The 25768-nt window shown below is 40.9% G+C and overlaps 2 protein-coding genes across 11 annotated transcripts in view; one reads left to right on the forward strand and one right to left on the reverse strand.

Annotated features, from left to right (window-relative positions):
- Positions 1-42: 42 nt before the first annotated feature.
- ATG4A (autophagy related 4A cysteine peptidase) lies at positions 43-19069 on the forward strand. Of its 3 annotated transcripts, XM_067548224.1 has the most exons (13): positions 43-96; positions 3620-3727; positions 5628-5699; positions 6206-6304; positions 11410-11511; positions 11998-12070; positions 13207-13286; positions 13785-13972; positions 14091-14169; positions 15169-15314; positions 16514-16570; positions 17754-17865; positions 18161-19069. In XM_067548224.1, exons 1-13 carry the CDS (start codon positions 87-89, stop codon positions 18223-18225), a joined length of 1191 nt encoding a protein of 396 aa, XP_067404325.1. In that variant the 5' UTR covers positions 43-86; the 3' UTR covers positions 18226-19069. The 3 variants fall into 3 exon arrangements, with proteins under 3 accessions (XP_067404325.1, XP_067404326.1, XP_067404327.1); XM_067548225.1 differs by lacking the exon at positions 16514-16570; XM_067548226.1 differs by lacking the exon at positions 5628-5699.
- Positions 19070-19571: 502 nt separating this feature from the next.
- Positions 19572-25768, reverse strand: part of COL4A6 (collagen type IV alpha 6 chain) — a 178947-nt gene continuing 172750 nt past the window's right edge. For all 8 annotated transcript variants that reach the window (XM_067548217.1, XM_067548215.1, XM_067548210.1 and 5 more), the window contains 4 exons: positions 25374-25490; positions 24289-24480; positions 23767-24053; positions 19572-22813 (listed from right to left, as the gene is read on the reverse strand). In XM_067548217.1, coding sequence (XP_067404318.1) covers positions 22553-22813; positions 23767-24053; positions 24289-24480; positions 25374-25490 — 857 coding nt within the window. In that variant the 3' untranslated portion in view covers positions 19572-22552. The remainder of the gene's footprint in view (positions 22814-23766; positions 24054-24288; positions 24481-25373; positions 25491-25768) is intronic.

Below are 25768 nucleotides of genomic sequence, written 5' to 3' on the forward strand. Positions count from 1 at the left end.
TACAGCTCCCAGCGTGCTCCGCGGCTGCCGTATTGTTGTGTGTGTGTCGGTGGGGAGGCGGAGAGGAGGATGGTGACAGCGGGAGGATGGAGTCCGGTGAGGGGCGGCTGGAGGGTCGGGGGGGACCGCGGCGGGGTCGGGTGAGGGGAATCCGCTGGGCGGGGGAAGGGGCGTTGCGCGGCGGAGGGGGGAGGGGAGATTGGGGAGCAGTGGGGGGCGGCCTAGGGCGCGGGCCGGGCGTCGCGGGCGGTTCAGATCCGGCCCCAGGGCGGCTGTCGCGGGTGCCGCGTGCGGCGGTGACGTGGTGCCGGGCCGCGGGCCCGCCCGGGCGAGCTCCGGAGAAGGACCGCTCCGGGCCCCGATCCCGCGCACGCGGAACGGCGTTGGCTTCAGAGCCCGGTGCCCAGGTCCGCGGGACCCTGGCTGCCTTCCCCGGGCTGGGCTCCGCTGGGCGTCGGGCAGTCGCCTCGCCTCGCCAGTCTGTGCCGCTGCCCGGGGCTACGTTGCAGGAAGATGGCAGCAGCAGCGGCAGCCGCTGTTCCGTGCGACTCCCGGGCTCTGACACCACGAAGGCGACACAGGCTGGTTGCGGAGGGTCCCTGCTGTGAAACCTCCCGAAAGCCTCCGGCCGGCGGCTGCAGATACCTGTGAGCCGGGCAGCGAACCCGCCTCAGGAGAGCCGGCGAGGGGCCTGTGGGGGAGGGGGGGCCTGCGGGAGCGGTGGGGGAGGGGACCTGCCCGCTGCACGGGAGCGGGGCCCGCGCCTGGGGCTGGAATGTGAGGCGCTCTTGGCACAGCTGGCTCTGGGTGGCTACCAGGTACCTGAGTGGTCTTGGCTCATCTCTCTAACCTGCTTGTCCAGCCAGGTGAAACATAACGTTGATTAAAAATAACCCCGCAGTTTCCTTAGGCACATTGTTAACAACACGTTCAGCTGATTAAAAAACAGAGGTGCAGAATTAATTTCGTTTCCAGCCAGGCTGTTTACTTTTTGCACTTCATTCCTCTGCCCAGTGTGAACACCCACGGGTCAGCTTCGTTTTCCATTTCTGAGGTTTTTTGCTGAAAACCTTACAGTAGCGTGGTTAAATAGAAAACTTTTAACAGCTTTAAAGTAAAATATTTTATGTAGTACTCTGTTAAGTTTTTGTAAAACTTCTTTATAGAACCTAAAGTGGGAGCCAAAACTAGGTGGTGGTGTCCATTTAGTATAAATCTTGGGCCAAAAAACGGAGCTGAGTAAATGCACCGGTACGGTTGTCTTATTTAGATATTTTTACTGGATAAATTTAGAAGTAGCCAAAGCATGTAATTTACTTAAGTCCTGTCACTACACTCAGTGAATTGCAGGATCAAGGCCCGAATTTGTAGTGTTAAAAAGTCTGCTTTACTGATATTTACTTCAAGCTTTTTAACATAGCGCTGACACTAACATCTCTGCAGCACTGAAGCTGATCCCTTGACAATTGTGACTGCTAACTGGCTGGAATAAATAAAATGTGTCAACACTATATACATTATACACAATATACATAGATTATAGCCTCAGAAATCATTTTAATTATGCATGTAAATGTCTTATTAAGTGAATCCTTCATTAGGGCCCCTGGATTTTTCCCATTGGCGCCAATGGAAGCAGGTCTAGAACTTGATATTAAAAAAAAAACCCTGGTAACTCTTTAGTTGGAAATCCAAATGATCTGACGTGTCATTTAACAGTAGGTTTTTAGTTTTGGGGAAGTGTTTTGGCCAAAAGGAAAGTGTGATGTGTTTTACTCAACACAATTATTGTGGACTCAATTATTAATAGATGAAGGATCTTTTTGAAGATATTGGATAACATAGGGACCATTAAACACCAATATAAAATAAAATAAATATGAAACCACAGATACAGTAGGGTAGAGGGAAACATTTTGTCATGAAAGTTTCTCTGATACATATATACACTACTTATAATTAAAGTTCACTGTTTTACAGCAACTAGCTATCATTTATTCAAGTTAAATAGAAAAATATTATACATGATGATGGAATGCTTATTTTCTAGTTAATGTACCCTAATCTGAGGAAGGTTTGGGTGAAACTCTGTAGGGTATTGTAAAATATAATATTTTAAAAACTGCATGTTTCCTTAAGTATGTTATTTACCTAATATTATTAAAATTAATTTAAAACAATCTATTTTTAACTCTTTATGCTGTTTAATTTTGCACTCTGCTCATCTTGGAAAGTAAAATTTGGTCAGTTTCACTTTGTGGGTATAGTCAGTTTTGACTTCTGATTCTCAGGCACTTACATTAATGGTGCAGTGTTTACATTTCAGTACTTTAGGAAATGTTTAAATAGTATAAAATTTTTATTTGACATTTTTAAAATGTCATGAAAAAATTTATTAGTTGTGGTAAAATCTTTTTTCTTCAACAAGGATGCTACATTTTGGACCTAATTTATCCAATAATCCCATTTTAACTATTAAGTATTCTAAAATGTTGGCTAGGATGTCAACTTTATCTTTTTTGTAGGCATTTTGTTCTGTGCCAGTGTATTTTATAGTCTGTGTAATCATATTCAATTATTTTATAGCAAGAGTAGCTGCATGTAGTTGTTATTAATGGCAATTTGGAAAGAAAGAGACATGATTAACTTTACACACATGAGGAATTCTGTTAAATTCATTGTGGTTACTTGCATGCAAAAGTGTTTTCAGGACATAAATTGTAAACTCATTGGGGCCAGGACTGTATTTTTTTCTGTTTTTGTACAATGCCTAGCAAAATGGGCAATCCTGAGTGGAGCCTATAGCTTTACAATAATATAATTATTACATGTAACTTAAAAATATTTATGATTTAATATTTAAATATCAGTTCATTGTGTATTTCTTAAATATATCAAAAATAATAAAAGCAAATAAAAACAATGTAGTTTTACAGCTGAGGAGTTATTCCTTCATTTCCAATATCTCCCATCAAAAAAATCATAATCAAATGAACTTCCATATTAGAATGAATCAATATGTGTTATGTTTATTCATCTTACAGTAAAAGGTTTTATGATGAATAATAACACAATATTTTTTCTGAAGCATGAGATTCAGAATTTTTTCTTAGCAGACTGAGGCCCCAATCCCACTTACACTAGGCACATGCTTAATTTTAAGAATGAGTAGTGCCATTGAAATGAGTGGAACTGTTTATGTGCTTAAAGTTAAGCGTGTGTGTTACTGTGGGATTGTGGCATAAATTGTTCACTTGGACTTTAGGGTGCAAGCCTAATCTCACTGAAGTCGGTGGCAAAAACTCCCATATACTTTAATGGCACCAGGATTTCATCCTTGTGCTCTAGGGTCTAGGTGCCCTAGCCATAGTGTTTCCCAGAGCCTCTTGAGAGTTAAATGGCAAAATGGCAAAGATCACAGTCCGTTTTAATGGCAGTGCATATTGCTGAGGGAAAACAGGGTAAATGCCGTAGCCAGAATGAAGTGTTGGTCAGAAAACCCAAAGACTCTGGACTAGAAGATCACTGGTTGGAGCTAGTTGCAGTATAAGAACACAAAGTGCTCCAAAAAGAGCAAAGGGAGCAAAATGGAGTTTGAACTTTCTATCTTCCTATTCAGCTTTATCCAAGTATGAAAACCAGACTGCCTTATCGGAATACCTAGAAGAATTTCCAGAAACAGATGGGTCAGTGTGGATCTTGGGAAGGCAACACAACCTTAAGACAGGTATGTTTATAATGAAAATCCAGCTCTAACATCCATAGTTTTCAGTTTATATTCCACAGCGTTTCCTCAATGTTCATAACGTTATCACTACATAAATCTCTGTGGAGAGCACAAATAAACTCACTTATAAAAAGTCAACTAACTGTATACAGTGGTGGTCACCCTAATATGAAATTAGCTGGCAGGAGGTTTACCAAAGTATAGAGTGCAGCATTTGTTACAGTTTCTGCAAATAGGGCACACTTGTACTGCAGATTAGTCTCACATTAGGCTGGTTATTTCTAGTCATCAAACACTCATGGAATAAATAACTGACTTCTTAAAGAATGTTTAATACCTGTGACACTATCTGCTAGGGGGAAAACATTTTTTACATAGTAACTTCCCTTCAAAAACATGTAAAGTCCTGACAATAACCTTTCAATTTTCTCCTATAAGAAAGGAGCAGCTAGCTGAGTGTGTATTATAGCTTATTTTAAAGCTGGATGTGGTGATGCAGCAAATATTAGTTATATCCTTAATAACTTTGTAAATCAGAAGTCCCATGCTCTTAGAGATACATTGCATTTTAAAATACAAAGTAAATGTAATGGATAGGCAATTAAAAGTATCAGGAGACCAAAAAATTAAGTCTGTAAGTTCAGATGACAACAATTCACTGTGCTGGATGTATGAATTTCTTACAACAGGATATTCTAAGTTTATAAGGGTTGTAAGAATTGAATAGCAGAAATTGACTTTATCTTTGAGATGCATATTCTGTTTCTTTTGAAAAAAATAAGCATTTTCCCAAGAAGCTGTCCCTGCAGTGTAATTATAGCATAATACCCTACCACACAGGAATGAGATTTCAGGACTTGTTTTTGTTCCTTAGGGAGTGTGTGGACTTGTGTTGCACTTCTTGGATCCTGGCTCTCCAAACCATCTAGGCCTTTCTCCTGAGATTTGCAATGAAATCACACACATCTCAGGGTATTTCCAAAGTGCTATGGCTTTTGCACAAAGTCCCAATATTTTTTTATTACTGCAGTGGTTAGGAGCTCTAATCAATATCTTCCTGTAACTTTTGTGGTCCTCCTTCCTCAATGAGTAGCAAGGTTCTCATTGGTCTCCTGCTTGGACATTCTCCCACCCTATCCCTGCAGCATTCGGGTTTAATATTCTCTAAGACAGGGAAATCCTTGCAAGTGTGAGGGAGATGGTACCATGGAAAGTGGACATCTCACTGTGTTCCCTCCCTGTAAGCCTTGTCCCTTTAAATGCAGAAGAAGGTTCAGTGGAGATTAAGGAAGAAGAGACTGTGTACTTAGGCTCATCCTTCCTCCTTCAGACCAAAATTTGGTCCCTTTGAGCAGAAATTCTCCAAGTTTCTTATACTGTGTGTAATTTTGTTTGGAGGGCATATTTCTGCATAGCAGCAGCTGGTTCAAATTTAGCTTAGCTATTCAAAACAGAAATGCTACTCTCTTAACCTTTGATGGGTAATAATTACTTCACACTTCCTCAGTTGACTTTGTTTAGTTTGTATATGTAAAATGCTTTGAATATTAAAAGTGTTACATAAGTGTTATTTTTGTATCTGAAAGCAAATAGACGTCTCTTGTATATTCTATCGGTGGTTTTCAAATTGGAATACAGGTAAGGGTATGTGAATTCTCGTCAGAGGGTATGTGAGAAAAATCCTGCAATGGAGGAGAATGCATTTGATTTAGTAAGACTTGGCAATTTAATCATAAGTATGTTCTGAGCCTGTCTCAGATGGGGGTACACGGTAGACTCCATTATTTGAAAAGGCCTAAAAAGTTTGAAAACCACTGCTCTATATGTTGCATTAATGCCAGTTAGGAGTGGTAGGAGTTAGGAGTGGGTAGTTTTAATATGTATATTTTTTTAATTCCAGACAAATCTAAATTATTGTTGGATATAAGTGCTCGTCTGTGGTTTACATACAGAAGAAAATTTTCACCAATTGGTGGGTATGCTTTGGGATGAACGGCCCAATTTTTCTGTGTTATTGTCTTGTTGGAAACTAAAATTGTGGGAGGAGTCAAATTATTGTATCTGAATTTACTGACTCCCAAGTTATTAGAGTCCTTAGAGGTATGACTTTACTCCTTCTGAAAACAGAAAGGAAATAATGGGCAAAATTCCCTAGTATTGTACATTTTATCCTTGAATTTGGCACAGTTTAGTAATCAGCTTTACATGGTCTCTTCTTTGCCTTTTGTCTTGCATCAATAAAGAATTCTGCTACTATTGAGTTGTATCAATACTGGTTTCTGCAAAGAACTGCTTGGCAGATCCTGAACACTTATCTAGAAACCACACTGGTGATAAAAATCTTCCTTTCTCAGTTTCTCTTCATCCATAGCTCTTGTTAGAGAACCGAACTTTTCTTGACTACCGAGAATTCAACAATTAGATTTTGGTGGTGCTAATTTCAGTAAAAAATTAAATTGTAATAATTCTTGTTAATAGGAGGCACAGGCCCTTCATCCGATACTGGCTGGGGATGCATGCTGCGATGTGGACAAATGATGCTGGCACAGGCTCTGGTTTGCAGGCATTTAGGAAGGGGTGAGCATACTGTTATTTTGTGAAATATGTTAGGAGGCTGTGTTATTTGAGTGGCATTTAACTTTGATGTGAAAGCTCAGTACAATAGACATGAGCTGAGAGATGTAGGGCTAAAGTAACTAGTGAAAGTCTCTCCAAAATGATTGGCAGAAATTACTAGTAAATTTTGTCTACGGACAAGTGAAAACTTAGTGTTTCATTTTGACCCAGCAGGGGTGAACTATTTTTGTGGTTAAGCAAAAGAATAAAAACCAAGGATGTACCAACTGGGGGTATGTCTACACTGTAGACTGAAGTCAATTTACTTTGACTTTCACCTGCCGAATTTTAGAAGTTGCAGAAGCGTGATCACATCACGCTCCTTGCATTGGACTCTTGCATCCCCAGTTGCCACGCTTTGGGTCAATGTTCAAAGCAGTGCACCGTGGGTAGCTATCCCACAGTGCAACTAGCTGCAGAGGCTTTTGGCAAGCTTGTTGTCCTCCCATGATGCAACGTGCTCCCTCCCCTTCTCTTCTTGTCCCAAACAAACCACAAACGCTTTTCCATGCCATTTTTCAATGCTGCGTGCACGTTGTTGCCGGAGACACATGGAGCCTGCTCAGCTCTGCACTATCACAGATACCTCACGGCTTATCCTGCAGTATTTTCAAAGGCAAGAGAGGAGCTGCAGCACAGAAAATAGCGATGTTACTGAGGCCGCCCTGCTACAAGCCATAGAGCAGAACAATTCCCATTTGTTGCAGGCTGTCACACATCATCTTCAGTCTGTGGAGCGTCTGTTCTGGTCTTGGGAAACAAGAACAGATTGGTGGGATCGCATCGTTATGAAGGTGTGGGATGATGAGTAGTGGCTGCAGAACTTTTGTATGCGAAAGGCCACTTTCTTTGAACTTTGCGCAGAGCTGTACCAAGCCCTGAAGCGCGTGAATACTCGCTTGAGACCAGCTCTGAGTGGAGAAGCGAGTGGCCATCACTGTATGGAAGCTGGCAACTCCAGACTGCTACCGGTCAGTTGGGAATCAATTCAGAGTCGGAGTCCCATCATTGGAGCTGCTGTGATGCAAGTGTGCAGGGCCATCAATAGGCTTCTGCTAAGAATGGTAGTGACTTTGGGAAACGTACAGGACATAGTGGACGGGTTTGCCGGAGTGGGGTTCCCAAACTGTGGGGGGGCAATAGATGGCACGCATATCCCTATCCTAGCACCTGACCACCTTGCCACAGAGTACATAAACCGGAAGGGATACTTCTCAATGGTGTTGCAGACCCTTGTGGATCATGGGGGATGTTTCATCGACATCAGTGTGGGATGGTTTGGAAAGGTGCATGATGCGCACATCTTTAAGAACTTGGGTCTATTCAGTAAGATGCAGGCGGGCACTTTCTTCCCTGACTAAAAAATAAACATTGGGGATGTGGAAATACCAATAGTGATCCTGGGGGATCCTGCCTACTCCTTGCTTCTTTGACTAATGAAGCTCTACACCAGGCACCTGGATAGTGAGAAGGAGCATTTCAATAATAGGCTCAACAAGTGCAGAATGGTGGTGGAATGTGCATTTGGCTGTTTAAAAGCCAGATGGAGATGTCTGCTTACTAGGCTTGACATCAGTGAAAAGAACATCCCATGTTATCTCTGCATGCTGTGTGCTCTATAATTTGTGTGAAACGAAGGGGGAAAAGTTCCCCCAGAGTTGGGCCCTAGAAGCTGATTGACTGGCTGCAAATTTTGAGCAGCCAGATTCCAGCACTATGCTCAGGGCCAACTGCGGAGTGCTTTGGTAAGCATTGAAAAACCGGTTTTGCAGTGAGCTGCAGTAATGTATGTCTGTGCTGTGCCTTTAGTTCCCATCCTCCACCCTCGCTCCAGTGGCCCCCTCCCGTTCTCTCCCCACCCAAGCTATGAATGAATAAAGACAGATGTTTTTTAATGCTACGAAGTTTTATTTGTGACCTGTTTCAATGGGGGGAAAGGAGGATACTTTAACATTGTAAAGTCACTGTGCAAGCAACTGTGGTTGTGTGCAGTTCTTAAAGGGGCCGTCGCGTCCTTCTGCTCACCTCCACCGGTGTGGAGTGCAGCACGTATTGCACCCTGCTCAGTCTCCTCCTAAACCACTTGGGGGTGGGAGCTGATAAAGTGGTAGGTGGCAGAACGTTTTGGAGGGGCTGCAGAGGGAGTCTGTCCTGCCGCTGCTCTTCCTGGAGCTCTACCAGATGCCTCAGCATGTTGGACTGATCCCTCATAATACGCAATATCTCCTGTTGCATATCACACGCATGCTCCTGTGCAGATCTTCTGTGTTCCATGTCCATGTCTAGTTTTTCAGACAAGGACATCCTCTAGGCTCTGAACTCTGTGTCAGCAGCCGTGGAGGCATTCATTAGTTTGCTGAACATGTCATCCTGCGGAGGGGGTTTTCCGCTTACTAATCTGGGATATTCTTTCAGCTGGAGTTTGGCAAGGGGGGCCCAAGGCCAAGGTGTCTACTGTAAGATAAGCAAAGCTGGACGAAGTTGCTATTGTTAGCTGACCCAAAGTAGCAAAGGAAATGTTACAATGTAAAAAGGTGGACAGAACAGATTAGAGGACACTGCAGGTGAATTGTAGCAGCAGAAAACATAGGGCAACCAGTTTCCCGACCCATAATGCCCATTGCAACAGTACTAGAACTAGGAATAGTCTGGGGGAGGTGCCCAGGGACCCCGTCCATGGCAGAGGAATAAAACAGAGTGACTATATTGGTTGGGTACTTTAAACTTGCACCATCTTCCCTAGGTGACCATGTGTGATATCAGTTTCCTGAGGGTAATGCAGGTGAAAAGGGAAGATTTGCTACAAGCATCGGGGTACAGGCCTGGCCCTTATGCTGCTATGCTGTGTTCCACAATGATGCCTGCTCATTTAATAGCAGAGTGGTGGGGAAAAGTATCCTACCATGGTGGAAGAAATAAGGCTGTCCTCCCCAGAAACCTTCTGCAAAGGTTAACAGATTACCTACATGAAAGTTTCCTTGAGATATCCACAGAGGATTCTTGGAGCATACCTCTCCACATAAATAGTCTGTTCCAGGAGTAACACTCCACTGAAGTTTGCCACCACCTAGTAAGACCCTCCCCTCAAAAACACAAATTCCTTTAAAGAAGCTGGACTGAGGACATAACTGCAAAAAAAAGATTTGCCACACACACTTACCACATGCCCTCCCCTGCATCTTGATCAGTCCCGCTGTCATCTGTGTGGCTGGACTGCTTTGGGGTAACGAACAGGTCCTGGCTCTCAGGGAGAATGGATACCCCGCTCTTCTGCACCCTGCTCTCCTCATCTTCATCCTCCTCGTCCACAGAGTCCTCATTCGTCCTGGACTGGGATTCTTCAGAGGTATCGATGCTGCGTGGTGGCACAGTGGTGGGGTCCCCACCAAGAATTGCATGCAGATCCTTTTGGGCGAGGAGCCAGAATGGCTGTTAGCTTCCCTAGTTTTCTGATAAGCCTGCCTCAGCTCTTTGATTTTAACACGGCACTGCTGCGGGTCCCTGTTGTGTTCCTTCTCCTCCATGCTGTGAGATATCTTCTCATATATATCTAAATTTCTTTTGCTGACTCGGAGCTGATCCAGAACAGACTTTTTATCCCACAGACCAATGAGATCCAAGATCTCTGGTTGACTCCAAGCTGGAGCGCATTTGGGCCATGCAGTCGCCATGAGCAATTCAGCTACAAAGCTCTCTCCACGCTGTCTAAACCGGAAATGGAAATTCAAAATTTCCTGGGGTTTGAGGGGAGGAGCTATTTCCTGTGTACGTGGCCACGTTACAGCAGAGTGTGAATGTCCAGAGCGGTCATAACGGGGCATTATGGGATACCTCCCGGAGGCCAATGGCGTCGATTTACATTGCACTCTGCCTATGCTAATGCAAATTTGACCCATGGAATTCGAATTCAGCGCTACGCCACTTGCAGAGGTGGTTTTATTAGGTCGACTTTTACCACGCTTTAAATCGACGGAACTTACGTGCCGATGAAGACACATACTTTAGGGGGTCGACATAAACAGCGTTATGTTGACCTCCATTGCCAGTGTAGACCAGGCCTAGGACTCCTGTCTTTATTATTGAATAGAGCTTTTTATAACAAAGAAAGAAGTTGATCCTGGGTGGAAACTGCCGGCACCTTACTGATTTCCTGTCATCTTGTTCATAATTTATGTGGTGCTCAAATTGTACTAGCTGCTTTACAGGCAAAATGAAGAATTCTGTGTAGCTTGATGGCTTGTCTCTTTCACAAATGCAAGTTGGTCCAACAAAAGATATTACTTCACACACTTTGTCTCGCTAGTATCCTGGGACCAACATAGCTACAACACCACCGCAGATTACAGGCAAATATGCAGATAGCTTTCCTGCCTATAGCCTAAGACCCCAATCTTGCAACAGAATACACTAAATGTGGGTTTACACACCTGTATGAGCATTCCAGGATCGCAGCTAGAGTAATCTTAGGCCTGGTCTACATAAAGCTCTTGTATTGATTCAAGTCTTCTGGTTAGGGATGTGAGTTTATACCAATATAGTTACATTGGTACAACCCCTACTGTGCACAACTATATACTGATATAACCAAGTCCATAGTAAGAAGTATGCCACTTTTAACTATGTCTGTTTCTAAACTGATATAGTAAAAGTGGTACAAAAACTGTGTAGACAAGTTCTTATTGCTTCCTTCTGACTATCAAGATCTTTATTAAAACATTCTTGGTGCTGGTTGTTGTATTTTAGAAAAGCAGTCTCTTCCATTGTATTGGTTTTTTAGCATTCAGGAATAAATTCAGCACCCTTTTTATTGCAGAAAAACTCACATCTTCCTATTGAAAGAAGCTGTGACTGTTATTTTGGCATTTTCATGACCATTTTGCTTTTCTTCATTTAATTTAAATCATCTCCCAATGCTGCCTCTAACGAGTTGTTGCCTGCTGGACCCAAACTTTGCTCAGTAAAATTGGTGTAAATTGGGAAAAATCTCCAATCATCATTGTGTAATATGAAATGCTAGACAGAATTTGGACTATGTCATTTAATTGGTATAACTTTTTCCCTGTAAGATTGGCTTTGGGAGAGACACAAAAAACAACCTGAGGAATATCACAAGATCTTGCGATGCTTCATAGACAGAAAAGATTGCTGTTATTCTATCCACCAAATGGGTAAGGGCAGGTATCATCAGCTTTTTATGCCTCAAATTGCTAATGTGTTTAAGCTGTATTAATTTTAAAACAAAAGGATTATGGAGACAAAGTGGATAAGTACATATAGAAGATTTAATGCAAACCAAATGTATACTGAAGTCTAACTCCATCATGCACAATAGAAATAAGAACTAGTTCTGGATAAAATATGTGACTATTGGGGACCAGACTTATTAGATTAGTGCTTACCAGCATAGACTCTCTTGCATTGGCCTATAGCTTGTAGTGAAGGGTGCCAGTAGTCAAAATGCAGTTTAGAGGTTTATTTTCAATTATGGAAATTAATCTTCATTGAATTTGTAAAAACAGAATAGCATATCAATATCCTGATTATATGTAAGTGTTTTACAATAGTTTTAGAATGTGTGCAACAAAATATTAATACATGTCATCACCTGATATTTGTGCTCTTTTGTGTGTGTGTTTTGTTTCTAATAAAAACAGCACAGATGGGTGTAGGAGAGGGGAAGTCGATTGGAGAATGGTTTGGACCAAATACAGTTGCCCAAGTGCTAAAGTAAGCAAAACATACATATGTATTTAGAATGTATTTATCTCGGAAAGTTCAATTCAGATGCAGCCTATTTGTCTTAGCGTGATGACCTCAGGTTCTGGATTTTGAAACTATGTAAAGTTTGGAGGCATTGGCTTAGACCCACGTATAATTTGAACTGAGGTCCTGCTTTTACTCAATTATATACAAGGATTATTTGAGGCATAGATGTCACATGACTTGTCCATGTCAGATAGGGGCAGAGCTGGGACTGTCACTAAATCAAATAAGTGAGATACGTAAGAAAAATAATGAGTTTCTTCTACAAAAGTTTTATATGGCAAAAAAAAATCATGTTTATAAGTAGTAAATCTGCGCAAATTTTGAAAATAGGTTATTTTTATTTATTTATTTGTACTGACAGTGTAGAGTGATAAAACAAATTGTATTTAATTTTAGCTGCTTTAACTAGAGTTTAACAATAAAACCTACATAGTGGTTTACATCATCAGAGAGCTGTAAAAGCAGTGTATTCATTTAAGGATATTCATTTGAACCACATAAAAATAGTATAGTGGACCCAGCATCGTGGCTGCAATTTAACTTTCTCGTACAAATTTTCTTTCTTCACTTGGTGCGGGGCTGAGCTTTGTGACACATTTACGGCTTGATCCTACCAACACTTATGCACGTGAGTAGTCCCACTGAACTCAGTAGAACTACTCATGCATAAAGTTATTCACGTGCACAAGTAGATTGTAAGCTCTGTGGGGCAGGGACTGTCTCTTTATTCTGTGTTATACAGCACTTTACATGATGGGGTCTTGGGCCATGACTGGGGCTCTTAGGTGCGACTGCAAAACGAATAATAATAATAAAGTTGTAGAGTTAGATTGCTTTACTATTAGGCAATGAGCCAAGACATTTTTCACATAAGTTATTTCACCTTCATGCTATCTCGCTACATTCTCTTCTACATCATAATTATACTTACATTACTTTGACTTGTAACAAGTACAATGAATGCTTTTTTTTTTTTTTTTGCAAGCTATTTATATATTTATTCAAGAGCCATCTAATAGCATCGAGTGCCAACCTACACTTGTGGCTTCTGAATGATGGTACAGTTTCTCACTAATTACGACCTTAATGTTTTCCAGAAAGCTTGCTTTATTTGATGAATGGAATTCCTTAGCAGTTTATGTTTCTATGGACAACACCATAGTCATTGAAGACATCAGTAAGTTACAAACATTGGTTCTCCCTTTAATTAATTTCTGATTTATCTAGGTACTCTAAGAAAATGTATTCAAAACAAAATGCATTTTGGGCCTTAATTATTATCCGAGCTAAGAAAAAAGGTGAGTGTGTGACAGTTCTTGGGGTCCCAGTGCTGTGCATCACCTTGTTACACCTTTCTCTAGTAAGAAATATCTTTGCCCGAGAAAGCTTACGGTGCTAAATGTTGTTTGGTTAAACATAGCTTCACCTAGTAAATTATCATCTCCTAGTCATCTACCTGAGCCCTAATGTCTCCTTGTAACCTGGCACCCTAGTCTAGATCTACCAGGATTGCTTCTTGTAATCATACAGCCACAATGTACACACTAGCCTCCTTCTTAAAAACTGGGACCTTCTGTAAGAAAGATCACTGAAAAAGCATCTTCATTTTCCATTCATTTGAAACATTTATAATATAGTCTTTAGTGAACTGAAAAGTCTCGTCTTGTTCCCACAGAGAAAATGTGCTGGTCCCCTCTGCAGAGCAGCAGTGGCGCACATGGCAGCACACTCTTACACAGAAGTGCTCTCAGCAGAAACAAGATCACAGCAGGGTTTTGCTCAGGCTGGAAACCTCTCTTGCTTATTATACCTCTACGACTGGGGATAAATCACATCAATCCAATTTATATTGATGCTTTTAAAGTAAGCCACTGTCTCTGAAATTATTGTTATGCTGCATGTCATTTACAAAGAGTTTAGATCTCTGTGATATCAATATACAGGACAACTAACATTTCATTTTTCCCCTTTGAATCCTTAGGAGTGTTTTAAGATGCCACAGTCTTTGGGGGCATTAGGAGGGAAACCAAATAATGCCTACTATTTCATAGGATTTTTAGGTAAGGAAAAAATTAAATACAGATAAATTGGTGGGCTAGGGAACTGAGCCTTGTGTGAAGAAATATCAGGAAGTTTAAAACTGAAGCCACTAGGAAATGTAGTTAAGGAAAGAGATAAGGGGAGTAGGGGAAACAGATAATAACTCAAGAATAATACACTGTGATTTTTATAGGAAAGGAAAGGTATAGAAATAAGTAATGTAGTAGGAAAGGCTAGTTGAATAGAAGTCAGCAAATCTAGTAGACAAATGTCACTCGTATGTAGTCCTATATTGTTTCCTAATCTGTACTCTTACATTTTATTCTTTTTGCTTCATATTTTTTTCTTCAAGTGATATAATTCAGCATTTACCCTAATTAAAGCTCATGGTTTTTTTAGTTCTGCTCACTTCTCTAACTCCACTAGATCTTGCTGTCTTTTAATGCTAACCTTGCATCATTGTATTTTATCACTCTTTTGTCTGTCCATCCTTTGTCAGTTATAGTCAATTTTAAGTGTAAGACTTAATCTTTTTTGAAACTGCACCCCAATTGACTTGTTATGAATAATTGCTCTCTATTTATGACCTATCAGTCCATTTTTCGATAAAACTTGGAGTATTTTTATTCAGACTTCATTATTTCAATCTCTGAGTGAGCCTAATATGAAACAATGTTGAATGCCTAACTGAATTCTAGATTATATTTGTGGTCATCATGTGTCCTGTGACCTGTAGAATGGCAGAATTTACATTTTAAAAGTTTTTCATGTTGTGTTAATCTAGGAAATAAAGGAAAATAAGGGTCAAAATAAAAAGCCTTATAAATCACCACAGTAAGCTATACCAGATGTGGTGCCACAATGTGCTGCCTTTCCTGAATTTCCCATTTTCATAATGCATGGATAGCAAAAATGTAATCAATCTTGATCATGATGATGATCTGAATTCTGTCTGACAAGCCCATCTTAAGTGGTATTACAAATCATTACATTTGATTAAATATATTTTACCTGAACAGGAAATGAGCTGATCTATTTGGACCCTCACACCACTCAGATTTTTGTAGATTTGGAGGAAAACGGGATGGTTGATGACCAGAGCTTCCATTGTCAGCAGGCCCCACATCGAATGAAGATCATGAATTTGGATCCCTCAGTAGCATTAGTAAGTGTTAGGAAGAAACGCAGCATGACAAAACCACACATAAGTACTGATAAGAGTAGTTGTTCATTTGCTTGAGCAGAATCATAAATGACTACAAAGAAACTTCCTCATGTTCAGAATTTATCCTCATTGGTAAACTACCACAGTAATTTTGCTGAGATTACCTCTGGTAGGAAACTGGATATTTGTAATGGAGGTTGCTAGTTATTTTTGGTAATAGCTTTTGCAGAGCCATTGTAGTGTAGTGGTTGAAGCAAGGAATTTAATCAGAATTCTTGTGTTCTGTGCAAGTTACTTTCTCTCACTCATGTCTTGGTTTACCAATCTCTAAATGGATTATTAGTAGTAACAGTCCAGGTGACCTCACAGGGATATTGCAATTCTTAATTACCCTAATTCTGGATCTCATTCCAGTTACACACTCTATTGATGTCAGTAGGGTTACTCTTCATTCTCCTCCTCTGTTTAGGATCAGAATTGGGCCCAATGTTTGTAAAGTGTTTTGAGTTCCTGAATGAAAGATGCTGTAAACATACCTATTATTAATAATAATTTTATTGGGAAAGTATCTGCTTTTGGTGAGTAACATTTAACTATGCAAATGTTCAAGCCATGAAAAAGCACAACCAACCCAATCAGTAATATAACCAAGGGTCTGATATGCACAATACGGCCACTCTCTTGAAAGTATCACTCATATGGCAGTTCATCCCCAGTGACAGGTTTCAACTTGTAGCCAGATGGACAATTGTGGTAAATTGGTACGGCCCTATTGATTTCAATGGAGCTGGTATAATTATTATTATTTTGTTTTCTGGTAGAAACTCCAGGCCTCAAATTGAGATTTGCTATAGGCACTGTACAAACATATAGTAAGACAGTCCTTGCCCTGTAGGGGTTTATAATCTAAATAGATAAGACTGATGAGCGAACAGCAGAGGGGAAAAAGATAGAGCAGAGCATTCAGGATGATGAGTGGCAAATGTCATGTCAGTTCCTTATTTGTTTTTTCAACTTTTTTTCCCTGTGCCATTCATTTTACATCGGCTCAGGATCTGGCCCTTAGTCTGATACATACTTTGGGTCTTACACATGATAATAGCATGTGCTACTGCAAAATAGTGACTTAATTCTGCCTTATTTACTAATATTGCATGTAACTTGCAGAGGAAAAATTATATATGTTTTTCCCCCTTCAGGGTTTCTTTTGTAAAGAAGAAAAAGACTTTGATAACTGGTGTAGTCTTGTGCAAAAGGTAACAATGGGATATTCTTTTAATTTGATCTGGATCAGGTTAGACACATATTTTGCCAACAAAAATGTAAATGAAAATTCCCCATAAATATCTGTCAGTGTACAGTAGTTAAATGAGTTATATAGAATAATATATAAGGAAAGAGAAATGCTGTTGAAGTGCTAAGCAAAGATTATATAACACTTTGAAAATCAGATCCCCCTACCATTTGGAAAGTGGGTGTAAAAATATTTAAAGTAATCTGTTTAGCTGCTAAAACACACAGTTTTAAAAAGCTAATTCTTAATGCATGACCAATAGTTTTGGTTACGTCTTGGCTTGTTTCTTTCCTGAGACTTGCTATTGCTGTTTAATTGTGATGTATTATTAAATAGTCTATACTTTATAGTTAACTCCCTACACTGAGTCATTTAGACCTGATACAGTGAGGGGCTGGATCCCTTCAAGTCATGGGAGCTGACTGTGTTGTGCACCCAACAGGTGATACACGATCCCTTCCAGGACAACACTAACATTGTGCATAGTCCCAACATTTTGTGAGAAATAATAGTCAGCTGAGGGCAAAGTGACTTCAAACCCCAGAAACTATTTATTCCTAAAACCAGCTGATGGTTTCCTCAGGAAGGCAGTTTGCAGACACACTTTACAAAATCAGGTTTGACGTAATTCACCAGACTGAAGTACAGTGGAATTTGATTTTAATAATAATAACTCATCTCCGATCAAAAGTTGTCCTTCCACATCCATTACTTTCTGGAGCTGCTGTGTTTGTCCTGTGTTCCTATCGCCTAATAGTGCACGTAGTTGTAAGGATCCAATTGGGAGTAAATTCTTCGATATTTTTAAAGGAAGGAAAGTATTTCATGTTGCCAATGCCACTTTGCTGCATATAAACAAAAATCATAGCTTGGGTGGGTATCAGAGCTAATTCTGACATGACTGACAATTTGTGGCAGAGCTTGAGAGCTCTGTCTTCCATGCATGTTTCTGATCGGAGAAATTCACGATATATAGATCTGTAAAACGATTACCTTTAATGGGGGTTGCACAAAGTACAACAGGATTCCATTTCATGTGGCTATCATTTTTCCATCTTGTACTGTTTTGACTAACCAGTCAAGTAGAGCTATTGGACATTCCATTAACATGATACGGTTTTTTAAAAAAAGTGCTTTATCCTCAGGAGATTCTAAAGCAGCAGAGTCTACGGATGTTTGAGTTAGTCCAGAATCATCCAGCCCATTGGCCTCCTTTCATACCTCCAGCAAAACCAGAAGTGACAACAACAGGAGCAGGTAGAGTATTGACTTGAGTGGACTACAGTGTGCAGCAAGATTCCTCGCTTTAGGGACAGGAGAAATAATCACAGGTGGAGCAGCTATGCTTTGCTAAGTGTCACGTATTTAGCTAATCCATTCTTTAATACTGGTAAGAACTTGAACACCAGACTTATCTACAAAAAGCTAAATGTGAGTCCCAAGGAAGGCGGTTTTAAGCCTACAAAATATCTTGCCCTAAAAAGTCTTCCAAAGTGAAAGGCCATAGGCAGATCTATTCAGAATTAAATATTGTTTTCATTTTTCATGGCAGAACTTATTGAATCTACCGATAAACTGTTTGAGTTGGAAGAAGAATTTGAAATCCTGAGTGTATGAAGGAAGCTATGGTGATTCTTCTGTGTGTTGAACATATTGCATTGACTTTAGACAAACAGCCATTCTAGCCCACAAGTGCCTGTAATTATGGACAATAGAGCACAAAACCGTAGCAGAACCCGAAACTCAGACAGTGGCAGTTTAACAAGATCTTCCCTGGATGTAAAGAGAAGCAAAGATCCTACTGTCAGCCATTTAAAGGGAATCTTTGCTTCCATCATGCATTTTATTTGATGACAAATGGACCTTTTGAGATGAAGGCAAAAACATATATGAAAAAGACTATGGTATATCACTGGGCTCTACCTTTGAGGAAAGAGATGACCCCAATGGATATTCTTGCTTTCATATGCAATTGTTTAGTAGCTCTTAAAGAAAGCAAAATGGTGTTAAGAGAGGATGTTTACTTCTGTTCCCTCCTGTGGGCTATATCATAGGAATAAATTCATCATCTTGTTTAAAAGATCAACTGGATCAGGAGAAAATTGTTTCCTTGTTAAATATTTTAACATGTATTTGAGCAACCACACTTTTTATTACAAAAATGTTTCTGTAAAAGGAACTATGTCTAATGTATACATTTTGCAATAGCCTTTCATGTTTCTGGGAGACCTAAAAACAAACAGGAGACAATTAGTTGGTACAGATCACAATCACTGCTATAGTTATGATGTATTTCACCTTGACCTTAAAACTTAGGTTGATGATTTTTGTTTCAGAGATAAAACAAAAAGTCAAAGGTGGGTTGTTTTCACTGTATCTTATTTATTTTAAAATAGATTTATTACACAGGTTTCTCTGTAACAGCACTTTATCTGTGCATCTAATAAATTTCTTAAGCTTTTCATAGGCTACTTGCTATATTTTGTGAATTCGTTTGCCCAGACAGTAAATATAAAACAGTTATCTCAAAGTGATGATACACACACAAATACTTAAGGTTCCTGATTCTGCCTTGTTACCTTATCAAGTCTATTTCGGTAAAAGTACCTTAGATCTGCAAGTCCTTACCAGAGTTATGTGGTTGGGTGTTTTTTTAAACTGAGGATACGTCCAGTAGCTGTGAGAACAATGGTTCAGAAATATTAAGCCTTCACTGAGCACAAAGGCTTTTAATTAATCCATGAGTCATGTTTTATTTTTCCTAAAAACACAGTCCCCATCAGGATGAGGCCTGGTATGATAGTGTAGTCTCCCAATTTTGTTCTTCACAAATAGGTGAGATTACTGGGCCTGATCATGAGAGGTGCTGAGTACTTGCAAAGCCCAGGTGAGGTGATATGCTGATGCTCAGCATCTTTAGCTTGGGCCAACATGCCTTTTGAATAAAAATAATTAACCAGACCAACAGTTAATGTCTTGTTTGCCTTTATTAACCACAGTTTGGAAACTGAACATTAACAAAAGGAGATGCCACTTCTGAAAAGCTTACGTTCTAAAGATGACATCTATGCGAAGAAGGGAAAGCACCCCGTTAGATGACTGGGCAATAAAGCTAGGGTAATCTTATGCTCAGTCCACCATTCTTTTTTTTAATGCTCTCCTATTGTCTCTCATTATGTAAACACACCTCAGAGGGGAGTCGAAGTTTACAGGCTTCATGGAAAAATGTCTTGGGCAGTGACTAGAAGGAGGGGGGAGGGGAAATACAGGGTTGACTGGGCAAAGCAGCTGATTGGAAGAAGGTCTGGAGATAGGAGTGGGAGAAGATCACACACTGTGGCCCTGATCTTGGAAAGAGAGGCTCGAGTTTAACTTTACACACCATGGGTAAAATCCTGTCCCTACTGAAGACAATGGAAGTTCTGTCACTGAAATCAGTGGGATTACTCACGGTGCATAAAGCTAAACAAGTACATAGACCCCGATTCTGAAAACACTTGTGTGTATTTCAGACATGTGCATCCAGAGTAGAACCCCCTTCTCCCTCCCGCTCTGTCCCGCCAACTCCAAACAAACAAAATAGCCAAAAACTGGTACTAGACCTGGTGATCCTACTGCTGGCACCTAATGGGTAGAATGGGTGACAAAAATGTTTCCCACAAATATTTACTCAAATTTTTTAAAAAACACTGGAGCTATTTGAGTTTTACTAACACAACTATTTGCAGAAAGTGAATTTCAAAGGCACATACATAAGCATTCACAGACCCTTCCCCCATTTTAAATACCATGCGACATACCGGAGTAGCCCCAACTAAAACAGAGATCAGGTATATTTGACATGGGTGCATCATTAATCTATAGCAGGGTGGCCAAACTTACTGACCGCCCACGACCCCTCTTCCCCGCTGGGCAGAATCCTCAAGCCCTCCCACCCTGTTTCAGGGCAAAAGCTCTGAGCTCCCTACCCCAGTCTGGTAGGTGGAAAATAGGGAGGACTGTAGGGGGCTCCGCAAGCCACACTTTAACTATAAAAGAGCCACAGTTTGGCAGCCCTGATCTATAGAGTGAAAAAAAGCTCCAGATGTTTGCTGAATAATTCAAAGTAGTCACTGATATTTTGCAAGCAGAAAGAGACCACACCAAAGAATACATTGTTGATGGCAAGTTATTGGCTCAATCATGCAAGGTCCTGAGCACCCTGATCATGATCCAGCACAATTCTTAATCTTGTGAATAGTCCTACAGAAATCAAGGGGTCTAACTGTGTGCTTAAATTCAACCACGTGCTTAATGCTTTTAGAGGATCAAGGCCAGAGTCCTAAATAGCCTGCTGGACTGAGCCCATAATAAAAAAGAGTGATTAACTGAGAATAAGATCTTAGTCCTGGATCAACAGCAACTTTCTGTAGAGTTTTGTATTTCGATTTGAAACTTACAAGTCCCTCTCACTTCAAATCCTCTAAAATACTAATATGTACAGGTGTCATTAACCTCACTGTAGAACAGGGCTCGACAAACCCCGGGCGCCAGGTCGCCATGGTGCCTAGAAATTTAAGTCTGACGCCTAGTTTTTTCCCCGGGGGGAGCGGCCGCTGCGCTCTGGACATGGCGCCCTGGCGCTGGGCTCATGTTGTCTGGCTCCTAGCTCCGAAGCAAATTTGTCGAGCCCTACTGTAGAAAGAAGCTGAAATTAATAGCTTTAGCCTAAGGTTAATTGACAACATTGACGTATTTATGGCTTTCCCTTAGAATATATAGGAAAATACAACCAGTGATCTCAATTTCTAATTATACCCTGAAGGAATTGTGTGAACATTTAACAGTGCATTTAAAAATACAGTAATTTGTTTTTTACTAGTAGAAACAAAGTCCAGGGGATGATGAATACAATACAAGTGATTTTAGCAGTAAAAAATGTACATCCAACAACTGCTTATTTCTGTTTCCATAAATTTGAATGCTAAAAATAAGGCTTCTACATTTTAAAATATACACAATTTGAATACTTACTAAAAAACTGTTCCAAGGCTACCTCGGAAAGACAATTTCATATATACATACTAATGAAATTATTCTGGTGGTTACAAATTGCTAGAGTGCAAAAGGATAACCACAACCCTTGAACTGTGTGTTTACATAGAGCACATTTCAATAGAAATAAAGCTGTGCTGAATCATGAGAATGGCTTTAAGTTCAAGCAGAAATCCACATTTTTCACTGGGGTAATTTGAAGTCAGTTACAGCTGGTCTGAATTTGGCTCTGAGTTGCTTGTGCATCACTGGAGCCAAAGATAATGCCAATTGCCTTAAAAAGCAAAACAAAACTAGCTCATCTTTAAATAAAACCTTCCCAGGAAAGCCAGTTTTCAGTCTTCAATGCTCAATACTCTGAGCACCTCTGATCCAGTGATTTGTTTTAACTAGTTTAAAGTTAAGTTTCTTTTCTATTGAAAATCCACTTCATTAGATATTTTGTCATCTAATCAAGGCTTATTCCCCTATGCCATGCCAAACGCTTTCTGCAAAGTCAACTAATCAATGAAGCACAAACTTATTTAAGAAAATCTACCATTGGCTATTGATGAGTGCATAAAAGGGATGGGTGATATGATATGGAACACCTATTACTCTGCAATCTGAATGAGAAAGACTTTCCCAAAGACTTTCTGAGGTAGCCATGAATAGGAAAACAAACATGAAAGCAAAAGTGTAGCACCATGTTCCACAAAACAGAAGTTTCAGAGCATTTGTCTGTCCCTCCTTCCTTCTGTGTGAAGTTATGTTTCTCATATATCTAAAATGTAATTCCGGTAGTGTTCTGGCTGTTGTGACTTATCCACAAAGCACCAGCAGAATAGGCTTATGTGTTTATTTTTCTTCTTCCAATGAATGAGATTTAAACTCTTTGGTAATAGAGTTTTACTTGTTGGTGTTGCCTTTGCTACAAGTTCTTCATGCACACTTGGCAACGGCTGACTCGTGTTCGGAGCTGTCCTGCTTTCAAAGTTTCGGAGGGAGGAGCGCTGACAAACTGTTGCGTCTGTTCAACTGTCGTCAGCCAGAAGCTATATTTGTTTGCAAAGTAATGGCAGCTTCCTCTGGCACCATTGCATTCAATGAAAGGAGTAGCACGGAAATCCTCGAGGCAAGAGCCGGGCGAGACAAGGGACTGACCTCCGCCTTCTGCGCCAGCTGCAGTATGCTAGAATGAATATGTTCATTTAATTGATTTCCAAAAGAAGAAAATAGACAGTTACACAGGGGACTCCCAGGATACCTGTGTTGCAGTGAACAAAATGGGGAAACCTAAATTGCTCCTCAACTACCTCTACAGCTACACCTGGATTGGGGTTACAGGTGAAGAACAAGAACACAAACCCCTGGTTGAATTTAGGATTCTGGTAACAGGAAAAAGCAGCTTTTCACTTGTAAAGTGAGCACATTTGAAACCAGATGCAATAAAGAATCTCAGGGTGCTATTTTTAGCCACTTACAAACACAGTTTAATAAGCTACCAGGGAATCTCATTGTAGAACACTATGGAAAAAACTATACAGGAGGGAGAAGGGGTTAAGTCTGTGCTGTAGTTTAATTGCAGTGTTGTTGTAGGCGTGTTGGTTCCAGGATATTAGAGGGACAATGTGGGTGAGGTAATATCTTTTATTGGATCAATTTCTGGTTGTGAGATACCCAAGTCTTTGAGCGTACACTGGGTCTGGGAAGAGCTGAAGAAAAGCCCTATGTAAGCTCCTAAGCTTGTCACTCTCACCAAAAGAAGTTAGTCCAATGAACGATATTACCTCACCCACCCTGTCTCTTTATAGTTTAACTGGCTGTTTCAACGTTTAAAGGAATTAGTTCTTAAGAGCCATTAGTCTCTTGGGTAGTATGGAAGTCTATTTCTTCCACCCCACCATAAACTTTATCAATACAATTGAGAAGTTAGTGAAATGACAACGAAATGGCTAAGGTTATATTAGACCTGCTGGTAATACACAAGGAATTTGTCAGGTCAGCTAGTTGTGGCGTTTTCAGTTTCCTGGACGCAACTGTTAAAACTAGCAAACTTAGTGGCATAGTCAAAGATGAACTACAACTATTAAACCAGCTTCTTACAGTGGTATTGTCTTGGCATTAACAAGCTGATTTTCTTACCATTAGGAAAGAGTATCCAATCCACAGGCTGCGCCAGCCCTCGGGGCATTGTGGGATGGTTATGTCCTGGCTATGTACTGCGATGGCCTGGGAAGGTGCTTCACATACTGAGCAACGACTGATGTACTGGGGGATCTCAAACCTCTTCACTGGCATCATGGGGATGGGCGCAGTGGTGGAGAGCCAGTAGGACTTGTCATTTCGGCTGGCATAGTAGCACACCGCATAGATGTTGCAATAAATAAATGGCATGGTGCTGAAGCGAGGCAAGCAGGAGCCAGCAAAACCTGGGGGAATGGAGAGGAAAAAAACGGGGCAAATTAAGCTTCTGCTAAAATGCAAGAGCTAGTAAAGACCAGACACAGATGATGAGCAAGTGGCAAGTATCATTGCAGCTTTAGTCATATTCCACTCTCAGAGTCACATCTGTTACAAACCGCAGTGAAAGCAGTGGGGGTTGTGCAGTGCGTACAGGCGAGCGGAATTTGGCCGGCCTCATTTATGACTGACTTTTTGACTTACCGAGATCCTGGTTGTGTGCCTTTTCCTGCCCCTCCACATACAGCAAGCTGTAGCCCTCCCAGAGCTTATTCATTCCAATTGGACATGGTGGGATCTGTTCTGACTGGCTGTGCTTCACCAAAGTATATCCAACACCTACACTCCGACCAGGCATTCCAGGCAAACCCAACGGGCCTGGCTTTCCAGAGACACCTGGGAGAGAGATGGCATGAGTACATGGTAAATTAGCTGACTTTCTGCATCCAATCTTGTGTTTGGGCATGTATGTCACTTCTGTCATATCTGCAAACAACTAAGACAATGTAAAGTCCAAGCATTGATGGTCGCCGTGTGATTGAACAGGCTTGTCGGAGTCTAAAAGCCAACTGGTGCATTACAGCACTGACCGACTTTCCCTTGCCATTTATTTTTCTGTCGCTTACCCAATAACGGTGGTATGCAGACACTAGCAACTGTATTTCCTAATACAATAATTCTACCTTTCTCTTCTGACCGAGGCCCTCCTGGCACTCATTAATTCTCACAATAGTGCTGTAGGTGGTGGCGTTTTATCCTGATGGCACTGAAGTTCAGTAGCTTGTCCAAGGTTACAGAGCAAGTCTGTGGTAGAGCCAGGAACAGAATCTCCACCCTCTGGCTCTCAGTCCAGAACCAGGATGTGCCTCTCATTCACCAGCCCACTCCAACCGCCTCTCTTCTCTCTGACTTGCCCCCTTTTCAAATTCTATAGTGAATGCCCTGTTCCGGTGCTTTCAAACCTTCCTGATGACTCCCAATTCATTCTAGCTGGAAAACTGTTCATCATTCTATACAATGAATCACCAGCAGGAACAGACAGCAATCACATACACGAAAACATGCTACAGTAGGTGCCTTTACTCCCAACTATCTCACTAACGGTGAAATTCACATCAGTGCAGGCATGAGATCCTGGGCACCACCTAAGTCCTTCCTCTTTAAGTCTCTAATGTGGAATTTCTGTGATGTCTGTGGCCTTGGGCAGCATCTCTGCAGCAGGAGGCCAACTGGAATCTTGCTGATTGAGGACTCTCAGGATATCAAAAGAGCAAAAAGAATAAAATTACCTTCCAATCCTTGTGGCCCTGGAATACCTGGAGGTCCTGGATCCCCCACTATGCCAGCTGTCCCCGGTAAACCAGGACGTCCCACCTGACCTGGTCTGCCTGGCAGACCTTTTGGACCTGTAATTAAATGTAATTATTATTTAATTTGCGTCTCACATCAAAGCCTTCACTCCTGGCATAAACAGAGGGATGTGTCATGACGAGCAATGTCGGGGGCTTAAGATTAACAATTCTTGTTAAAACAAATAGCTTGGCACCATGATTCAATATGTCCGAAACCATGATGTGTACAACATGTTCGAGCATTACAAGTGAACAGAGGAGATGGTGTTCATATCTGGGTCAGACACAGGCTCCAGTAGGTTTGAGTTTGAAGGCAAAGCAGCACTAGGGTT

This window comes from Emydura macquarii, unplaced genomic scaffold (genome assembly GCF_026122565.2).
Source record: "Emydura macquarii macquarii isolate MOO-44397 ecotype Brisbane River unplaced genomic scaffold, CSIRO-AGI_Emac_v2 contig_1253, whole genome shotgun sequence".
Lineage (NCBI taxonomy): Eukaryota > Metazoa > Chordata > Testudines > Chelidae > Emydura > Emydura macquarii.

Excerpts from the sequence above, each read along its gene's own strand:
- ATG4A (XM_067548224.1), top strand. Across the intron at positions 3,728-5,627 it reads GCAACACAACCTTAAGACAG|ACAAATCTAAATTATTGTTG; the intron begins GTATGTTTATAA and ends TTTTAATTCCAG. Across the intron at positions 16,571-17,753 it reads GGTGTAGTCTTGTGCAAAAG|GAGATTCTAAAGCAGCAGAG; the intron begins GTAACAATGGGA and ends CTTTATCCTCAG.